Source organism: Misgurnus anguillicaudatus, chromosome 3 (genome assembly GCF_027580225.2).
Source record: "Misgurnus anguillicaudatus chromosome 3, ASM2758022v2, whole genome shotgun sequence".
Classification (NCBI taxonomy): Eukaryota; Metazoa; Chordata; class Actinopteri; order Cypriniformes; family Cobitidae; genus Misgurnus; species Misgurnus anguillicaudatus.
Window position 1 is genome coordinate 33,989,121 of NC_073339.2, and position 12,920 is coordinate 34,002,040.

Below are 12,920 nucleotides of genomic sequence, written 5' to 3' on the forward strand. Positions count from 1 at the left end.
AAGCCACAGTAGGCTTAACACCATTCTTCCCGTATGCATACATGTGCTTTAGCGGGGAATATCAGCTGGAAGGTGCAAAGGTGAATTATCCACGAGGGTAAATAATGGACGGGAAAAGGCAGTGTGGGAAAACGTAAGGCGGATCGGGTGGACAAAAGAGATAAAGGGATGAGGAATGAGAGCGAGAGACAGAAAGCGAGACAGAAAGAGAGAGAGGGTCTATATTGAGAGCAGATGGTGTTGAACTCAAGGGATTTCAGTCTGCCGAGCTTCTCTCATTATCAAAGCGGCCTATCTGATCTCAGTCAATATCACACACACACAGCTACTGTATATCCCACCAGTCAATATCGCGTATACACTCAGGTAAAGCACCTCTGATTATCCATCTAGTCAATATCACACAGACTCAAGTAAGACGCGTTCAGATATCAGAAAAAACTGACTTGCTTAATGACAAATGGCCCCAAGAAAGCCCTTACGGTCTATTCTTGTTGGTGCATTGATGACAGCAGAGGGCAGGCAAAGCAGGTTGCTAGACGCTCACTCAATCGGACAGGTATTTCCAGTCTGGGGCTTTTAGTAAAGTGTGTGTGTGTGTGTGTGTGTGTGTGTGTGTGTGTGTGTGTGTGTGTGTGTGTGTGTGGTAGAGCCTGGCCACAAGAAGCAACTGCCAGTAGGCAAACACACCTGAGCTTAAAGCAGAACACCTGAGATACTACATACAATACCCACCCCCTTCCCAGCAAACATGTGCAGTCATACACGCCCTGTGCTCATTTATTTTAACACTTTTAGTCATCAAAGCTCAGCTCCTGCCTTGTAACAGTATACAAGCGGTGGTTACACGTTGCGTTTGGACCTACCGGCCTGCTGCTAAAAGGAAGTTCTGTGGCTGATTAAGCCCATTGTGTGGCAGGAAATAAGGATGCCAGAGGCTCAAATGTGTTTTTTGGGGGGATATTCCGGAATTTCCATTTGCCTAAGAAATAACGGCTAAAAAAAACGTAAAACACTAAGTGTGTTTACATTCACAGTCTTACAGCGATTATGCTTAACAAACTGATAACACGTGGGGTCATGTAAACGCGTAAAACGGTTTTCTTTAATCGGGGAAAGCCCATAAACGGCATAAGCAAAAACCGATCGGCACAGGTAGTTTTTTGCTCATAACCACGATTTCGCGTGGCATGTAAACACCTTAATCGGCATTCTCGCGGTTTTGTCCATGTGCGCATGTCTCCGCGTGTGAAAGATAAACGTCAGACGCAGAAGTAAGCGCATAGTAACGCATAAAAGTCTCTGCTCCACTAACGCAGTTGGCAGAGAAACTGTGAAAATAAAAACTGATGTTATATTTACAGGTTCTGGAGACACGAAAAGAGATAAAACAATATAGCTTTAGACAGACTTTTTGATCGACTATTATGTACTATAGGCGATGATGTCACTACCTGCGAGAAACCTGAAAAATCTCCAAGTCCCATGTAAACGCAGTTGTCTGCATAGACGGTTTATTGATTTTTATAATGAGCAGATTTTTGATAGTTATCCGCTTATTCTGTGCATGTAAACGTACTCGTGGCGATATCGCTAGACAGAGCTATTATTAACCTACACCCCAAATTATAAGGGAACAGTTGTCTACGCTGTGACCGAAAACGCTTTTTTCATCAGGATGTGTGCACTCTAGGAATCGAACCGACAACCTTTGGAGTTGTTGGGTCAATTGTTAGGGTGGACACATCCTGGTGTTACATGACAGTGTTTGCCAAATCCATAAGGTAAAATGTGAATTCATCCTGAAATGGGTCAACTACTAAAAAGCAAATAAGACTAAAATTTGAAGCATAAAGGTCATGGGTTCGATTCCTTGGGAACGTGCATAAGCGCCAGACAAACATAAGCGTAAATTGTAATCCACCCAAAATACGATTCAACAATTAGGTGTTAATATATCAACAAGACATAAAACCTTCTGTTTACTGTCAGCTTTTAAGCTAAAACTACATCCATGCCCCATAACAACGCCGGTGCATTCTACTATCTTACCTGCTCCGGAGTTTCTGTGCGACCCGGGCCCTGCGTGTCTGTGGCCGCCCGGTGACAGCACGCTCCCAGTGGGGCGAAGGTTTTCCGCGTGTCCGTGGGCAGCTCCATGCTGCTGCTGCTGCTGCTGTTGTTGTTGATGATGATGATGGTGGTGGTAGTGATGGTGGTGGTTTATTCCTCCAGCAGGACTCAAAGCACCACCGCCGCTCCCGGCGTTACCGTTCGCGTTAGATAATCCACCGTGGTAAAATCCAGACCGTGATCGCGATCGAGTCCTGGGGGGCTCCATAGTCGTCGGATGGGGGTGATGGTGGGGATGATGGTAGTGGTGGTGGTGGAAAGGAGACGTGGGTGGGGAAAGAGACGCCGCGGAGGAGCTCTCGTGCTCTCCAGAGAACCTAGCGCCGCCCAAGCTGTGCCCCCCTTCCGGACCCCCGTATTCAGCTGGCCGAGCCCCGGCGTCGTCGCATAAATCAGCTCGCTTGGGGACGGGGTCCGGGGAACACACGCGGGGCTCTCGAGACGCTGAATGACCAGTAGCGGCGATTGGCATTTCCTTTCGGCGTATATTATTCCCACACTCTCGCGTCCTCCACTCCGATCACACGCCAGAGACACGCAAGGAAACACTGTTTGAAAACAGATTCAGGCATTAAAACGCATTAACTTCGACTTAACGACTATAAAACCCTATTGTGACGATAGTTTTTAGGTTTTATTTGTAGCAAAACCCCTAGTAACCACGAATTTACCATGGTCTCACTACAGGATCCACAGTTTAACCATGATACGCCAAAAACATGTTTACTCACTTTACTTTAATAAAACCATGGTTAAAATTTCCTAAGAGAACGTTTAAATGACCGAAACCCACATATAAAAACTTTTAAATCATATATTTGAGTCTTATAAGAGCCATCGGACATTTAAACTAATCTACATAAGACGTTTAAGGTTGAATAAAACTGCTGTCTATTTAGTATTCAGCTTTAATTCCTCTATATGCGTCGTAATTACAAATAACACATGAAAATCAATATTTTTTTCCATTCAAAGCGTTTTAAAACTCTTAAAGCGACTTAAAAACACAAATCCAAGTTGTACAAAATGAAACATAAAATAAAATACAATACAATACAAAAACTACACAACACTCGACGCACGTGTTTGATGTGTAGGATTATTAAAGTGCGTAACGTTAATGAAATAAAATATTAAATAAATAAGAAGGAGCAGCAGCTGGTGTTCAGATACTTCCGCGAAGCGCTAGCGTTAGCTCACAGCTACACAAAAACACACACAAACACGCGTCATATTGACTCTTTACCACTTATTTAATACGTCTAACTAGCTTATATACACTATCACAACCTTATCCATTCACTCACCTAGTGTTTATCTGATTTAAGTCACATTTCGAGCTAAATTATGTAAATGTATTAGCTTGCGTTAGCTGTGAATGTCGCGCTGGCTTTAGTCCACCATCTGCCTACAGTCTCGCAAAACTACCAAAAATAAAACCCTGCTGGTGCTTTAAAACCCCAGGGCCACATTGCCTAACCAGGCCGCTCATCGCTGATGAATCCGTCTGGGTTGTGATCTATTTTTATATTTATAAACTGTTTTTTGTGGTGATCGGTAAGCGCTGGCAGAGAAGAGCTGAAGCTTTCTAAAGTCCCTAATTATATTTACATCAGTGGAAAAACGGCGAAGAAAAGCGAGCTTTTCTACTCCACCAGCTAAAATAACCACGCATACGTAAAAGCAGTGAAATAAAAAGCAGCACTCACCCGGAGCAACGAGGAGTTGTGTGTTACGGAGTGTTTTTTGAGCCGATATTTTGGCGTGGTGCTCCTGCCTGCGCTCAGACGGTGTCAGTGAGAAAATAATGTGACAGACCATCAGCGCGATTTCACAGCTTCAGCACGACAGACCAAAGCAGCCGAGCACAGAGCGACTCTCTGTGCGCTTGTACCATTCACGGTTCCCATAAAGCTTAAAGTGGAAAATAAGTGCTCATGTGTGCTATTTTTTCCAATTTGCAATCCACCACATGTGTTAATGTAAACCTCATATACAAAATCGCATACTTTCATACTAGCCTGTGTAATATACAAAAGTTAGCATAAAAAAATTATCCGAAACCACAGTTTGCTTAAACCATCCTTGCATCCCAAATAGTACTCAAAATAAGTTTCCAGAACACTTAGTATGTCTCAGTACTTGCACCCTCTTTTGCTATGCACTAAAAAAAAATCATGGCAGAAGCATGCAGACCATACCATACTTTCCCATAGCAGACAGTACATACATTTTTGGTCCCACAGCCTTATATAGAAAAGTGTCCATCTACTGCATACTGAAAAAAGCAGAAGCAGTAAACCATCCGGGTATTTCTCAAATGCACTTATTCCCCATACTAATTTCCCATATAGTATGGAGATAGATGATTTTTTAAGGCAAAGAGTATGAGAAAAATACCTAGATGGTCTACTGCTTCTGCCCAGATTTCTTAGGCTATGCATCAGTGTGCATCTGTCACATCTCATACTACAGTAAGTGTCTAGTATAGAAGAAACCTGGTTTCTGATTTATGGGTTTCATACAGTTTGCAAAAAGCACAAAGCCATTGCATAACCTACATTTTTTGTGTAAAGATTTATAAATGTAACTTTATTTATTTAGCAAACTCTTTTACCCAAAGCGACTAGGTAATGAGTAACATCACAAGAAATTTGACAGATACAAACACTTCACCTTCATTAGGATTCCTATTCAGCCTTTATTTATACTCTGGTAACAAAGATGTTATTACACATATTGCTTGTAGTTTAACAATAAATGACTCCAGTGTCTATATTACTTTGAAGAGGAAATCTGTCAATTCTGAATTTATTTTTTATCAGAGCTCTTCCATTACAGATTCCATTTATTATCCGGCTTGCCCTCCTGCATTTTTAAGTTCTCATTGTGTATTTTTGTCTATTATTTTACACATTCCTTTCTATTGTGTGTTTATTTTTGTTGCCATTTTTTTCCACAAACCACTTTAAGATGCCACCTTTGACATTGCAACATAAAATTAACTTATATGAAGATCCACCAATATGAGCAGCTTTGTTTGATGCGTAGACGTAATTTCTAATGAAACAGGAAGTTAGGGTGGGACATATAGAGTGTTTCCTTCTCCTTTTAAAATAGCCAATAGCAGTTAGTTTAACCCACAATTAGAGAGTTTATTTCTTTATCTTAACAGAACAAAGCTGATTAAGAGAATTTTGTGTTTTTTTTCTTTATGAAATTGGTAAACTCTGGTCCACACTCCAACACAGTAGATGGAGATAATGCCCCTTAAAGGCGGGGTGCATGATCTCTGAAAGACAATGTTGAAATTTGAAATCACCTAAAAAAAACACGCCCCTACCCAAATAGAATCTGGACCTTCTTTTGATAGACCCGCCCAACACATATGCAACCCAGGCAACAATGTCGGTTAGTAGCCATGCACCTTACTGCTGATTAGCTACAAGTGTGTTTTGGTACTCGGTCCGACTCCCTTTTCCAAAGTGTTTTTTAAAAATCAGCCACCCCGCCTTTAATGTTGATGCCACCCGGCATTAAAAAAAAGAAGAAAGAAAGTTTAACTTACTTTTTGGAATCTGATGAGAAGCTGAATTCATAAAAATCTTTGATCTGTTTTATTGTTAAACTGCTTTTAATGCTTTATCTTCAAACTTTGTTAAATTTAATGCAAACATATTCATACTAAACTTTAGTTTAGAGTTTAATAGAAAATTTTACATTTGTTTTCATAGGGACTTTAAGAGGTAATGCTTCAGAGTCGATCGTGTTTCCATTGCTCTGGTCTAGTGGAGCATTGAAGGGAATGCAAACTAGAGAGATGCGCCGCTGAAGGAGAAACGCTTGAATAATTTACAAACGTTACATGCTTCGTCGGTTTAGCTTGACTACACGTGTAAACTGTCACCGTTCACTTAAATATCTGCTTTTTATTCATGCGAATATTTGATTTGTTTCGTTTCAGAGAGAGAGAGTCTAGGTAACATTTGGCCATTCTCCGTTGCTCGTTGGACATTTAAACACGATCACGCCCCCCAGTTGGCCAGTATCAATGGTTTGTTGGAGATCGATCAAAGCAAAATAAAGATTTCACGAAACTGTATAAAGTAGCCTACGTTTTTTTCAAGTGACATTGTAATAGATTTGTTTCCCTTAGCCTACTCCTGAATTGGGTATTTAGCAATAATGTGAAATGTTACAGTAACACCGTAAAATAGGGTTAAGAGTGAAACAATATCAATATTATGTCTAATGATGAATTAAGTTGGATAAACAATATATTACAGTTAATAATATTTTCTGGTTTAAAGAAATGGTTTAAGGAGTTAACAGAAAGCTGTGTTTTATTTTTTTCATTTCCCATGAGTAGCCTAACATAGGAGCTGTGATGCTGAGTGTATATGAGTCCCATCTCACCTTGACATGTTTTTATCTCACTTATCACACAAACAAACACACGCACCTCATATGTGCCTCAAAATATGTTTAAAATATGTTACTTATTCATATCCAGAGATACATTTTAAGCCAAAGTAAGCGTTTCCTTGGTTACATTAAGACGTGCACAGCACAGGAAACATATACTTATATAGGAGGCATGTTCTTTAGTGATAGTTTAAAAAGACTGGGCAAGGGATGGCCGCAAGAGGGGCTGCTATGAAAGGAAATATGGGGGAGTGATAGAGAGAACCATGGGGGGATGGGGAGAGAAAAACGATGGGGGTGGGGAGGTGTGTATGTGTTTTTTTTGGGGGGGGGGGGGCATTGCCGATATTTCCTCTTATTGGTTTGTTCAAATGATGGGGGAGGGGCACCAAGCACACACCAGCTGTATGAGGAGAGAGAGGAGAAACAAAGGGAGAGATGGGAGGGGGCTGCCAAAACGTACATTTCTTCCCCACTAATATTCAGGGATAATTAAAATTCAGTGAGAGCAGACCATTAAAATGCTGATATAGTCAAATTAAAAATTAAAGCTGCGGATTTTGATCAGCCACAATATTGAACACAGAAATCTTGTGAAATAGATTTTTATAACACTCCTTTATACTTCATTGACATTTAATAATGTTTCACTTGTACTGGTATTGAATATGTTATTTTAACATTGCACCAATTTCCAATACTTTTCTTTAACCTTGACCAGACTAAAAATGTTATCCATCAAGAGATCCTTGTTAATGCAGTGAAATGCATATAAGCACACAAGCCAGAGGAAGCTGTGCTTTGCATTATTTATTTAAAGGACAAAGGAAATACTGGAATCTGCTAAAACCAGTGTGACTAGTCTCGAAAAAAGAGAGAGGGAGCAGACCGGGTGAGAATGAGCCAAAAAAGAAGGGAAAAAACACAGGAAATGAGTGAGGGAGTTGGGAGGAGAGCTTCGGCCTCCTTGTGTTTAAGCCAAACCAAATCTGAGGGAATTGGCATTGGCCCGCTTCGCTTGAGAACCAAGACGAAAAAACTACGAGACAGAATAAGAAAGAGAAAGATTGAGGAGAAATGCCAAGAATGCAAAGGCAAGAATCAACACATTTTAGCGTCTTTCTGGCTGGCTGGCTGGCTGTTTTTCCCGTTCTCGCCCTGCTAAATGCAATTATAATTTATAAACCTGTGCATTTTTGCACTGTACACTGCAAGCCGTTTTTGATTAAGACAAGACTCGGTAGTCAGCATTAATCTGTGGTAGACCTGGGTTTAATCACATATGCGGGCCTGTAATGTGTCTATCAAACCTAAAGTAAGTTTTCTTATTGTGTATAAAAAATGAGCAAGATGTGCAAGCTGTTAAAGCAGCTGTGTTGTCTTTAAGCTGTCTTTAAATATAGTTAGACATCACCAGTTGGCTCGAAGAGATGAGTCTACAGATCGAGGCTCCCCTTGATGTCTTATAAACTGCTAAAAACAGTAGGACGCCGGTCTAGGCGTCCCGTGTGCCGCCTTTCCTGTTAACATCAGAGATTGAGGGTGTTTGCCAAGTTTGTAAGACATCAGGCAAGGATATATCATGCACTTTTTTGTTGTTGGACTGTGGATGTCATGTCAAAGCCTACTGAGAGTTATTTACGCTTATTTAGCCTTATTGAGCAAGTCATACATACATAACACGTGTGCCAGCCTGTCTAAAGCTCGCAGCTCTGTAACTTAACATGCCACACATAGTTAATGAAACATGCTTTCTGCCAAAGCCATTGAATGTTAGCAATGCGTGTCAGTATTGTTTGCAGGGGTGTAGCAACCATGCCAGTTCTCCCCACATATAGACACAGATTTAGCCCCACGCTCCTTGGAAAATAATATTTAATCATTTGATTATTTTTAATACCTTTGACTGAAAGGTTCTTTGGAGAACCAATAATGGTGCTTAAATGGAATCGCTGTAAAGAACCCTTTATAACACTATTATTTTTAAGAGTGATGAAATTCTGGTCCCCTTGATTGTCTAATGCTAGGCTTCTTACCTTTTAAAAATAACAAAATTTTGGGGGGCCACATGGACCTGCCTGCCGCATATTCCAAAATTTCACCCCATTAGCCACAGCCCTGGTCCAGAGTCAATTATTTCTTACCTAATGTATCTTTAATAATAACACTCTACACCAGGGGTAGGCAACGCTGGTCCTGGAGTGCCGATGTCCTGCCAAGTTTAGCTCCAGCTCTAATCAAGCACACCTGAAATAGCTTATCACGGTCTAAAGAGTAACCCGAAAACTACAGGTAGGCAAGGTTTTATCAGGGTTGGAGCCAAAATCCGCAGGACGTCGGCACTCCAGGGCTGACGTTTGCCTACCCCTGCTCTACACTGTACCAAACCTACCTGTCTGTCTGTCTGTCTGTCTGTGACATCATAGTGACATAGAGATAATACAAATTATGATAAATGTGTAATTTATTATTTAATGTGTAATTTCTAAGACTAAAGTCATCAGATCACACGGTTAAAGTAGTAATTTTTTAAAACATGTTATATATAATATTCACATACATAACATTTATGGAAATATTATTACAATCAAGTTCAAGGTCTATTATGGGAAAATGCTCAAAACATTGCAACTTCATTTTCAAAACAAATGTTTTTTTAAATTTTAATGTAGCATGTTATCTGTAACATTATCTATAATGCTACGTACACACCAAACGCGGGGCATCGCGTTATGCTACGTACACACCAAACGCAGGGCATTGCGTTACTCGCTCTAGATTACTTGCGAGATTTAACTTCGTGTCATGCGTATTTTTCGCTCGAGTTGAATATTTTCAATTTGGAAGAAGACGCGTTTGAGGTGAATAGCGGTTGCAACATGATCTCACAAAGTTCCGTGGGATAGTCACGGAATTTTGTGCTCATTTTTCCGTGGCATTCTCACGGATCTCCGCATTTTTCCGTGGCCCTGCTACGGACTGTCTTTTTCCGTGGCGTTCTCACGGATTGGTTGCTCAGCTGCTTTTCCCTATTTTCAGACCATTTTCGCTTCGTTTTAGGGTTAGATTTGGTGTTTGCGTTAGTATGTCACTTTAAATATTGGTTTATACTATTTTTTCTGATTTATTCTTTTATATTTTCTAAACTTTAAACAATTGTTGCCTGGCGTTGGGGTTAGAGTTGGGTTTGGGTAGGGGTGTCATTTCATGTAAATCTAACCCTAAACCGAAGCGAAAATGGTAAGAAAATAGGACAAAACAGTTGAGTAACCAATCCGTGAGAATGCCACGGAAAAAGACAGTCCGTAGCAGGGCCACGGAAAAATGCGGAGATCCGTGAGAATGCCACGGAAAAATGAGCACAAAATTCCGTGACTATGACACGGAAATTCATGAGATCAGGTTGGAATATGTGTTTTCACTGCAAACGCTTCGCCCATATCGCGTCATTCGTATCGCCCCACGCCAGGATGAGTCTGATCACGTCTTGGCATTGACTTTGTATGTAATCTACTCGAGCAAAACGTTGAACTCGCATTTGGTGTGAACCCACAGTTACTCGCTCTAGATTACTCGCGGGATTTAACTTCGTGTCATGCCAATGATGCTCGAGTTAGATATTTTCAACTTGGGCGAAATTGCGTTTGAGGCGAATATCGCTTGTTCTTTTTCCATTGCAAACGCGACGCCCATATCAGCGATTGCATTGACTTTGTATGTATGTATTGTATCGCGCAAATCGTTGTACTCGTGTCTGGTGTAAACCCACAGTAATACAGCACTGGACAGCTCATAATGTCATAACATTGAAGCCGCTGTACCACCAAATTGGTGTGCCCACGTACGTCTTCAAGATAGATTGTATCTAATGAAAACCATTCACTGACCACGTTTATATGCTGCTTTACAGTGCAACTTCACATGTACTGTGTTTAGTTATTTATCTACATTGTGAATTATGTTCATCTTTATCACTATAGTGAACATCAAAGCAGTTCACAGACAAGGCCTTAAAATATGTTAATCCAAATGTCAAAGTGTTCCTTCTGAATGCACATTTATCCATTTATGAATGAAGAGTGCAATATTTCACATTGATTTCAATCTTCGCCATTACCTTACTCATTCAGTATTGAAGATATCAAGGTCATTCTTTACATTATTACAGTAAACCACAAAAAAATGACTTGGTCACATATTTAAATAAATTCTAAGAATCCAAATAATTAGCTATTTGTCCTAGTCAATACAGTGGTATATGAACTATTTCCTGCATTATTACATACATATTAAAATGTCTATTACTGCAGTGTGTAATCCACCATGGTCATTTCTATATAGCTTATCCATTGCAAATTGACAATGAATAAAATGTGCATGGTGACAATTACTTACAGACATATGTCCTTAAAACTAATTTAGTTTTCTTGACATTCAGCACACTAGGTCATTTTAGGTCAAAGTATTGGCTGACTAACTCTGGTGGATAGACACATACCAGTTTGGCTGCTTAGTAGCATCACCACCTGCTGCTGGTTTAGATTCCATCAGCCATCCAGTCATATAGAGATCACTGGTCTGTATACGTGTGTTTGAGACTGAGTAAGAGAACATGTTTTCTACAGATAGCAAACGCTATATTTTGGAAAACAAATCTGAATTACTGTTTTCTTTTCGATAGTAGGCTTGTATGGCTATTTAAAATAAGAACTGTAAGAACTCCTTCTTATGCACTGTTATGTACCTAAACCTGAAGCCCCACAAATGCTGAACCGACGTAATCTCGAGCTCTTACACACATCCATTCAACAGACTGAGCAGCCAGAAAGAGGAAAATATAGGCTAGTGTTTCAGACCCAAACCAGCACGAATAAAGCACAGAAAGAGATGCCCTCCCTTCCTCTAACCGTGTGTGTGTGTGTGTGTGTGTGCGTGCATGCGTGCGTGTGTGTGTGAACAAGCGGCCATGTGGTCATGGCTCTGACTCTGCTGTTTGGTGAAGTTCCCAGTTAGGGTTGATGGGAAATGTTTTTTTCAACCCTCCATTGAATGAAGTTATGTGGCATCAGCAAGACTGTTGAGCAACATTTGGACCAAATGCTGGAAAGAGAGTCACATGCCTTACTACCATTAATGACACATTTACCTGTCATATGTGGATGATAAAAAAACAATGCCATTTCATTGATGTATAGAATAATAGCTATGAAAACACTCAAATGGGCGGCACAGTGGCTCAGTGGGTCCTGTAACCTCACAGCAAGAAGGTCCCCGGTTCAAGCTCCGGCAAGGTGGCCTTTCTGTGTAGAGTTTGCATGATCTACCGGTGTCAGCGTGGGTTTACTTCGGGTACTCCGGTTTCCTTCCACAGGAAACATGCAAGTTAGGTGAATTGAAGATACCAGTTGCCCCTCCCCCAACCAGTATATGTATTAACTTGTGTGGATCAACTTGTGTATGAATTCACCAGTTCTTGCCATGGGTTGCAACCCAGTATCACGAAATTACGTACCTACACTGTAAAACCTAACTCAACTCAACTCAAACCATTTAAGTAAACCGGTTGCATTAGTTTTAAAACACATACATTTGAGTACTGTGAACGTAAACAAATTGAGGTCATATGCAGTTATGCACTTTTATTTAAGTTCACACTACTTAAATATAATTGCATAATTGCACATGACTCAAGTTTACAGTACTTAAATTTATGTGTTTTAAAACTTAAATGGTCTAATTCAACCGGTTTACTTAAATGGTTTGAGTTAAGTTAACTGTTTTACAGTGTATAGTCACGTAATTTTGTGAGTCTTTTCCATGACACTGACACGTTTTTCCACCTTTTTGCGTGAACATGTCACGTATTTTTGTTTACGTGTCACTGTCACGTATTTGTTACTCAACTGTTTTGTCCTATTTTCTTACCATTGTCGCTTCGGTTTAGGGTTAGATGTACATAAAATAACATCCTTAGCCAAACCCAACTCTAACCCTAATGCCAGGCGACAATGGTTTAAAATCATAAAATATAAAAAATAAATCATGAAAAAAGGTATAAACCAATACTTAAAGTAACATCTTAACGCAAACACCAAATCTAACACTAAACCGAAGCGTCAATGGTTTGAAAATAGGACAAAACAGTTGAGTAACAAATACATGACAGTGACATGTAAACAGAAATACGTGACATGTTCACGCAAAAAAGTGGGAAAACGTGTCAGTGTCACGGAAATGACTCACAAATTACGTGACTATAGGTACATCATTTCGTGATACAAGTTGAATATAGCCATAGATGCTGGAATGACGTGAAGAAAAAAGAAAAAGACTAAAATAATTGTAATACATTCCAGATTATA

The 12,920-nt window shown here is 40.1% G+C and overlaps 1 protein-coding gene across 1 annotated transcript in view; it reads right to left on the reverse strand.

The window, feature by feature from the left end:
* Nucleotides 1–4,001, reverse strand: part of rnf38 (ring finger protein 38) — a 49,174-nt gene extending 45,173 nt beyond the window's left edge. Inside the window, exons 1-2 of the mRNA XM_055205626.2 lie at nucleotides 3,843–4,001; nucleotides 2,053–2,681 (exon numbers count right to left, since the gene is read on the reverse strand). Coding sequence (XP_055061601.2) covers nucleotides 2,053–2,605 — 553 coding nt within the window. The 5' untranslated portion in view covers nucleotides 2,606–2,681; nucleotides 3,843–4,001. The remainder of the gene's footprint in view (nucleotides 1–2,052; nucleotides 2,682–3,842) is intronic.
* Between the last annotated feature and the right edge of the window lie 8,919 nt (nucleotides 4,002–12,920).